Genomic DNA, 9,562 nt, shown 5'->3' on the forward strand with positions numbered 1-9,562 from the left:
TCATGTAACTTTATTTTCAGAAGCTTGTAGGTTGTTTACAGCATAAATAACGAAGCGTTAACTTCTTAGAGGACCAAAATCAGAACTCTTTAAGTTGCAGAGAATGTTTATGAACGTTCTTGTAATTTTACATCGGTACTTACAGGACCATTAAGATTTCAAGAACGAATAAATACGGTTCGTCGTTGATTTTATGAAAATTCCTATGTGACAGTAGAGGCATTATTTTTTTTCAGGAGGAAGAAAAAAGTAATTCAATATCAATAGGCCTACAGAAGAATATTAGATAATTCTGTAGAAAACGCTGGTGAATGTGATGACATCATCGAGAATGTGTATAGGCCAATCGATGTTAATTAATTTTTTCTTCCTCCTGAAAAATAATGCTCTGAACTGTCACATAGAAGGTTTCATAAAATCAACATAGGTTACGAAAGTTGTTGCTTCTAGTCTAGGCCTGTAAAATGCAAAACAGCAACATATCTTACCCCAGAGAGACCGACGATGAATCTATTTATTATGACAAGGGAATAATGGCCTTCAGCGCATATTGGAGTTAAAGCTGTGCATACAGCAGAAACTATCGATGCCCAGAATACCACTCCTCTGGCTCCAAACTTCTCTGCCAGTAGCCCTCCTGGAATGTGAGTTACAGTTTGTCCCAAGTGATATATGCTCAGTATAATTGATTGCTGAACTTGACTCCATGGATACCTGGTAGATATCTGAAACATAGTGTGCATTTCGTGTAATTTGAAACTTTCTAGGAGTGAGTGTTTTTGGGTACTTGCACCGTGTCATAGATGAAAAATCATGCAACGTTGCGTAGCTATACAGGGTGAAAGTGAAATAACCCTGCAGATTTTCAGAGTGAATAGCTCATGTTGTATGTAACAAAAAAGTGTAATACCATATTAGTGGAAAGTTCATAGTTTTCTCAGAAAAAAAGTTTTTTTCCCAAATATTTAAATACCTCTTATTCAGTAAATATTGCGAGTAGGTTCGTCATGTTTGTCCATAATCTCGATAGAAAATATAATAATAATTTATCTCTCTGGCGTATTTCATTAGCATGGACGGTTTTCGTGTAAATTTAATTTAACAACCCTTACTTTCAAGCCATTGAACGATGAGAGCAGATTGCAACGTCCGTCGGAGAGAGAGAGAGAAAGAGAGAGAGAGAAAGATATATATATATATATATATATATATATATATATATATATATATATATACGTATACCTGAGTTCGTTGACTCCTTACATCAGGGGTCGTCAGCACAGAGCACGCTGGGGCTAGCCTCTCTTACAGCGGGGACAGAACAACTAGAGGCTTCAGTGACGTCACTACAGAAGAACCCACACAGCAGAATTGTTCGTTGCACTATAAACTGAAAACGTTGACCACTTACTTTCACTGATCCAGCTGCGCTCTCACAATACAATAACTTCCGTTCAGAAAATGTTTTGCAGCTGAATGGTACCGTACCTGCTAGTGTGGGAGGAGGAGGTGGTCGGACCGCTTAAAAGTAACGGTCTCCAAGCTTCTAGATCAGGCCTGCACAAGGTTTGCGCTCTCCGAGCCGGCTCACAGCTCATGAGCGGAATGCGGATATTAGCTACGCTCTGTATAAGGGTGGACTGGAAGAAGGGGTGGATCTCGTACAAAATATACACAAAAGGGAAGTACTAGTACGAGTGTTTATGAAATGAATTCCCGTTCAGTGTTTGCAAAACTATCTTGGACTTATTAATTAATACAGAAATATTTATTTTACAGAAATAATAGAAATTTTATACCTACTTAAATATACAATATCATTTTGTTATATTTTTATTTATCAGTACATCAAAACGAGATTTTATGCTGTTGGCAGCTGAAAGGAACAGTAGCCTACTGATCATAATGAAACATCAGTTGCAGATGTTCGATGTCTGCCTTTATTAAAGTTGATTATAGAAAACAGTTGCTCACAAATATAAATGTTAAGCCAAACATAGCAATCATTTTCACAGCCAGCCTGTATAGTCGTGGATATTATTGCTAATGTTTAGTCTTGTAAAACTCAACCAGGCTAGTAGTATTATTCAAACGATGTTTAGCCCTTAGGTCACATTGAAGATCAATAAGTTCGAACTGTAAATCGTTAAATGTTAAATGTTATGTTCCGTCTTTTAGATTCATCCATACTGTACTGTAGCAGTAGGTAAGCAACGTGAAACAGTTACTGAGAATAGGCCTACACACTGCACTCCACTAGATAGCTGAGTGGTCGTTTCCCTCTCCTCTACCTATTGCAAGTATATGTCATTCTGACGTATCTTCCTCTCCGTTTCGGGGAGCGGTAAACACCGCTCTCCCGCTCCGAAGGAGCGCTGTTTGTGCAGGCCTGTTCTAGATGTTCTGTCCCCAGTGTACCCGCGGAAAACGCAGTGCACTATAGTGCTGTCGTAGCTGCTGGCGGGTATGCTCTCTATCTCTCTCTGTTACACGACAGTGCATATGGGACGGCACCGCGTACCCCTTGCACATTTCAGCGAGTGCTGACGACCACTGCCTTACATCTTAATTACGAGACGAAAAATGACTATGTTAACGGCGATGTTACCTGAGTTCCAACTTAATTTTGTAATTAATCATGCATTTAATCACAAAAAGTAGGCCTAATATAGGTTTTTTGTTCCTTTAAGTATACCTTATCGTCCCTTTCACTCTGCATGGTTATTTCACTTCCACTCTGTATATATTATGTTCTCTATCATAAGAAAAAGGGTAAGGAAAATGACAACCTAGATGCTGGGTGTAGAACGCTTCAGACCGCCCAACTTTAAAAGATAAGCGTGGAATGAGATCTCTGCCATTGATTCAATAGCAATTATCCTTCGATCTCTCTCTCTCTCTCTGCAATTTTTACGTCGCCTGTCAGACATTATGGAACGAAGTATAGTTAGTTATGTTTACTCGTAAATTCATTATAGAAAGGAATCTCCTTCCTTAATATTTCGTTACTTATTTCTTTCTGTCGTGGTTACATATATGTTACGTGGTTTGAAGGTCGTTTTCAGAATGTAAAATTTATATGTACAGTAGTGGCAAAAAAAAAAAAAAAAAACCGGACCTACCCTTGCAGCTGATTTCAGAGCCTTGTTCACTCCAGAGCACTATAGACTGGTAACTAAGCCTTTCTTGGTTCGAATCCTGCCTGGGAAGGAAACTTTTTTTTGTCCCTTATTCAAATTTATTCCCAATACTTTCCGATTGCAGCGATATTTTACTACTTAATTAACTTATTATTCCCAGAACACGAATTTTACCAGCTATCGAAAAGTATTGGGAATAAATTTGAATAAGGAACAAAAAAAGTTTCCTTTGCAGGCAGGATTCGAACCACGAAAGTCTTAGTTACCAGTCTATCGTGCTCTGGAATGAACAAGGCTCTGAAATCAGCTACAAGGGTCGGTTCGGCTTTTTTTTGCCACTACTGTACACAGAATGAACTGTAAGGAATGTAAGTAATTCCAGGGGTTATTCTTGGAGGTATTTCAAACAAAAACGTTTAATACAATTTTGCTCGTTTTTGCTTCCTTTTCGGGATAAAAATTGTTTTATATTAAACATTTCAAAGCGTATTTTGTGAAAGACCTTGATTTAATTCCCAATATGCTCAGTGAATTTATGATAGTAAATGATTGAAAGAATTTTAGTTTTGTCCTTTAAATGTGCAGAAATTTGATCCGAACTAATATAATGTTGTAAAATTCAGAACGAAGAGTTACATTTATTCGCATAAAATTCCTGAACATTTAAAGGACAAACTAAAATTGTTTCAATCATTTATTATCATAATGCACTGCTCTTTTAAATTGACTGATAAATATTGGGAATTAAATTAATGTCTTTCACAAAACACACTATGAAATATTTCATATAAAAGAATTTTTATCTCCAAATGGAAGCAAAAAACTAGCAAAATTATATTTAACTTTCTTGTTCGAAATATCTAAAAAAAAATAACCACATGAAATTAATAACATTAATTACGGGTCACTCTGTATATTCAAAAACTCGTTCTCAAAAAATGTAGCAAGGGAGAGGAAATATTACCTTTGAGATCTCTCCTTACAAATTTGCACCCTGATTGTCACTTTTAACTTTGATTGAAGTCGTACTTATTGTCATTTTTTGTTAAGGATTTACCTACATCAGGTGGCGGTTCAGGTGTGGCTTCTAAAGTATCGTTGCCAGTCTTACATTGAGGATCCCCAAATATCGATGTCTCTGGAGGTATTACTATTTTTACAATGATTATTGGCATGCTAGAAGTAAGCATGGTAGTTATAGCTGAGATGGAAAACAGAAGAATGCCAAGCACGACTCGTGCAGGAATCCAATCTGTGAAGAAAAAATGTTTTAGTGACATAGCATAAAAGTCAATATTGAGGAAAACTTGCAGATCGAATTTTAAACTGATTTTTTTCATTTTCTATTGTATTTTAAACCATTCTGTAGGCTTACAGTGACTCAAAAAAGTTTTCATACACATTCAATTTTTAGATAAAATATTTTTAATTTTCTTATCTCTAAGAGACGTCAAGGATAAAAAAAAATAAATAATATTCCATAGTAGGCTATAATATGTAACTAGTCAGCGGTGTGTACAATGGAGGGGGAAATAAACTGGCCACCCTATCCTATTATCTCCTGGATTAGTTGCCTCGAGTGATGCCTTATTGGTGTCACTTATGAGTTTTAGACCTGTCTTCGGACAGGTGACTAAACAAACTATATATAATTTGGAAATGGAAATATTTATTAGCATCATTATGTGGCACAAAAAATTATTTTCTTTGAAAAAAAAAGTTTTTATTTCTCTCAAAATTATCACATGAAAAAGTATTCCTACACTTTGTGCATTTCATCCACTGATTTTCCTTTGGCTTTTATCACTGCTTCCAGTCTCCTTGGGATGGAATTAACTACTTCCCTCTTTCGCGTCATTGAGCTGTCAGGACTAAATAATCGGTCTGTACTTTTTCACCTTTTCATTAACTGCTCCAGATTTTGTATGATTAATCTTTTTTAGTTGAATACCGATTTTCCCGGCAGTGAAATGCGGTAAGAGCGACCTCATTCTAGTGCTGAGGTCGAGAAGGCATGAAGCTTTACCTCAATCATGTCAGTATGAGCCCGCTGTGTGTAAGGCACCCGCCGTGCAAACATTCCGGCTCGCGTGCAATCAAAGACGTTGTAGTTATATATCTAGACACACAATAGGCGCTGGTGTCGTTTACAAATTTGAAACCTCTCGCGCAGGTTCGCGCGGCGCCATGTTTGGGGAGCACGAATGATTGTTTCTATAAAGCATTCGGCGTTTAGAAAATACCATTCAGTATATAGGCGTTTTCTTAGTGGATTTCTTCCTTCACTGTAATATAACTAAACTTATTTACGTATTTTATAACGTATAATATAAAATAACAGAAGTAAATTTAAATAATGTAACTAAGCATTACTTTAAATATAAACGCCTTATATTGCTCATAAATAGACTTATTAGTTTATTTCTATTTCCTATGATCGAATACATGGAATATTTTTACTTATGTTATTTTATATACGTTAGAAAATACGTAAATAATTTATTTAAATTACATTACAAAGCCTAGGACTCGCGTTACGAAATGCGTGCTGGTTCGAGTCCTCATGGGGGAAGAAATTTTCTCATGAAATTTCGGCCAGTGTATGGGACCGGTGCCAACCCAGCATCGTGATGCACTTGGGGAGCTACGATAGGTAGCGAAATCCGGTTGCGAATACCAGCTATAACGGCTGGGGGATCATCGTGCTAACCACACGATACCTCCATTCTGGTTGGATGATCGCCCACCTCTGCTTCGGCATGTGGGCGTGAGGCCAGCAGCCGGCTGGTCGGTCTAGGTCCTTCACGGGCTGTTGCGCCACGGATTATTATTATTACATTACAAAGATAGGGATGTGTGCTAAAAATGTCTATATACCCAATTTTCAAAACACCTAATGCACTGTAATAATAATCCTCAGTGTTTTGAGAATCAGAGGCGATGTGGATCTTCTACTGCAGACATTGATTGCAATTCCCTCATTCTTACATCATTCTCAATGACACAATATTGTCAAAATGTGATTGTGTTCATTGCTGGATTAGTTGTTAAATCATTAAGGAAAAAATAGTGTAATAAATCTAAAGACTCAATTTATGGTACGTAGCCTTCCAGCAGTAAACAAAATCTCTTTTATTTTTTAACGAAAGAATAATGGGAGTCTTGTCATATTTTCATCTGAGATTATAGACATATAGGCTACCGCTTAAGTGAAAGAGCGATTATACAGATGTTGACAGTTTAATGGCATATTACCACTCAATCTTACATCTTGTGAAAACAATGTGCTCTAGAAGTAGAACACTTGTACAATCTTTCTACACTTATAGGAACATGTTTTAGAAAATGGATCCCAGATTCCTTCTGAGAATCATATTTCAAACTTGTTAAACTGACCATAGAAGTACATAAAGATCTACTGACGTAGCTCAGTGGGCTAAGGACTGTCGGTCCGGAGTCGCGCTCGGTCGCGGGTTCGATTCCTGCCTATTTCCTGGTTGAGTTTTTTCTTATATCCCCAACCGTAAGGTGAATGTCAGGTAATCTATGGCGAATCTTTGGCCTGGTCTCGCCAAATATCAACTCGCGATCATCAATACCGTCGATGCTAAATAATGTAGTAGTTAATAGAGTGTCATCAAATAACCAAATAAAAGAAAGTACTATATAAAGAGCAGATGTTAGCACACAGCTTACGGTTACCAGTACAACACAACTTTACATTAAAATGTTGTAAGATAATATTTAACGGAGTCAATAATAATAATAATAATAATAATAATAATAATAATAATAATAATAATGAATCAATAGGCAAGATGTTCTGTACACTAGGCCTGAGTTCTATTATATGACTAATTCATGCATGTGACATTTATTTCATACTACAGCTGTAATAATAAGCTATTGCACGGTATGCCTACTTATATTTCTAACTAAAATATTAGGTACGTGTTTCTATTTTACAGATGTAGGCATATATTATGTGATATGGGAGCGAATAAATAATAATAATTGTTCATTTCTCGTCCACATCAAAGCAAACGTGTTTACAATATCGACCTAATGTAACGTCTTATACAGGCAGTGTTTTGTTAATAATAGTTAATACTAATAATTTTCTTTTCATCTGAACTATTACTACAATATGCATTTGTATTTCTGTTCGTTCTATATGTTGTCAAATAACTATACAATATCTTTAGTTGCGGTATGAAATTGCTACAGTTTTCTTTCGTTTCATGTCAAACTAACGGTAACTAAGCTTGATTATGTCTTTAACGTGGTCGATTTAAATGTTAATAGCATTATTTTCATTTATCCATTTATAAGAGACACCAAACATATATATATATATTAAACATTCAGCATTGTATAGTGCAGCCGTCTGCTAGCCGGTGCTTCTCCCAAAGCATGGCGGCGGACGCAAGCTTCAATTTGTCCCTACTCTAAACTTCTGCGCAGCCTCGGCTGTAGGGGCTCGCGTGCAACGATGCTTTTGCCCTCTTACGCTCACTCAAACCACAACGCTAGCAAAGTACACTTTGATAGACAACAGTTCTTAACCTTGTCCGTGTTCTTGATATTACCTGCATGCCTCTGAAGCTCCTTCATGGCGTGCATAGGGGATATCTACCCTCCACTATGTTTAGAGCCTTTGGCATTTATACTTCAGACGTTTCCAAACAAGTTATTGCTGTCGGCAAGTAATCGAAATTTTTCTTAATGAAATATAAACTAAAGTTCGACCTTACATTTGTTGTTATTACTGTTAGGGATTGTATTACCAGCAGATAACCGTTACATTTCTTTACCCACTGTCTTTATTCATGATCTTCGTAACGTAATTGAGGCTTTTTATAGAGCCCTATACGTAAAGCTTCCATCCCCGCATTGCTTACTTGAATTCATGGAGTCGGTTTCCTCAATACACGCTCTAATGATTATTAAATTGCTAATATAGGTGGTTGAACTTGTACACTATTCTGTCAATCTGTAATCCGTAGTAACAGATATCTTAACTCTGAAAATTATTTAAACTTGAAGAATGTATATTAGCTGATTAGTCTTACTTACCTTTTTTCTCTTCACGTTGCTGCTGTTCTGGCATTATATTTCCAATTAGTCTTAATCACCTATAACAAAACAAAAAGCAATGGATCCTAAGTTCGTGTTTTAATTTGTTCCGAGAACGTTATGTCTCTTAAGAAATGAAGCTATACTAAAAAGAGTGGATGGAGAAAGAATTATACTGCAGCAGCCTCGCTTGTTGTTTGCCTCGCGGTTTTATTTTAGTAGCGAGACAAAAACGCAAATTAGAGTGAGCCACCAGTTAATGCATGGAAATTGAGGCAGTTAACATCGGATTGCATAATGACATCTTTAAAAACGAACAGCCCACATAGAACGAGTTAAACACTAGGAGGCACCTTTTATTGCATCCAAAAACCGATTGGAATTGTCTCATTGGTGGGGCAGCCTCGTACCCTTGATCTGCTCTTGGGCAGGCAATAATGAATGGATATGACTCGTTGCATTATTACGATAGCGTGAAACGCATTTAGATTTGAAAAGTTTTGTTAAATTAGGTGCTGGAGTCTTAAAATTTTCAGAGGGTGTATATATATTTTCAGCAGTGGATATCTTCAGAAGAAGTAATATTTCATTAAAGAAGGAAGTAAAAAAATAAATGTGATACATTATTATAGTTACTTATAGAAATCACAATGAAACACTGTACCCAATTTCAATTCTTTTCAGGAAGTCGTACGTAAGATTTGTCTCAGATCCTGTTTTTAAATCCCTTTTACGAAGCACAAGAGAATTGATTCTCGAAGATTGTGATATGTGATAACCAGAGCTAGTAAGGTCGTACCAAAGCAGTAGATTTCAGTTGAGTACAGCGAGAGTATAGATGTCACCCGCGCCTCGCCCTGCTGCCGCTCGCTACAGACGATACACAGTATGTTCACAAACAACGCGTAGTGGCATTCTGTGGAGATGTGTAGAGTCGTGAATAGTTTGAAGAATATTTTAAATTTATATTAATATTTTAGGTTCTGAACAAAGTGAGCTATTCTGTTATTATTGTACTATTTACGTAATGTTAATATTATGCATGATTCCAAAAAAGTAAACTCATCTGTTATTAAACAATTATGGAAACACGAGTGTGTAACACGTTTTTTTTTCCCGGATTATTCTTCGTTAAATGTTGACGTCTCGTGATGCTGTGCGTTTAGTTGCGTTACAGTCCAAATTCAACATCGGAATTACGTAACGAAATTCCTAGCTATCATTACAATAAAAACGGAAAATTTTCTTGGAAACAATTTACCGTATGGGTTTAATATTATGTCCCACATACGAGATACACTATTAGATTCACGAAGTAGTTTTTCACCTGAAAATAGTAATAATTC

General features: G+C 36.4%; 1 protein-coding gene across 1 annotated transcript in view; it reads right to left on the minus strand.

Moving 5' to 3' along the window:
- LOC138712189 (putative inorganic phosphate cotransporter) overlaps nt 1–8,280 on the minus strand; it is a 36,934-nt gene extending 28,654 nt beyond the window's left edge. Inside the window, exons 1-3 of the mRNA XM_069843696.1 lie at nt 8,217–8,280; nt 4,202–4,392; nt 489–725 (exon numbers count right to left, since the gene is read on the minus strand). Of these exons, the coding sequence (XP_069699797.1) occupies nt 489–725; nt 4,202–4,392; nt 8,217–8,250 (462 nt within the window). The 5' untranslated portion in view covers nt 8,251–8,280. The remainder of the gene's footprint in view (nt 1–488; nt 726–4,201; nt 4,393–8,216) is intronic.
- Nucleotides 8,281–9,562: the final 1,282 nt, after the last annotated feature.

Source organism: Periplaneta americana, chromosome 13, assembly GCF_040183065.1.
Source record: "Periplaneta americana isolate PAMFEO1 chromosome 13, P.americana_PAMFEO1_priV1, whole genome shotgun sequence".
NCBI lineage: Eukaryota > Metazoa > Arthropoda > Insecta > Blattodea > Blattidae > Periplaneta > Periplaneta americana.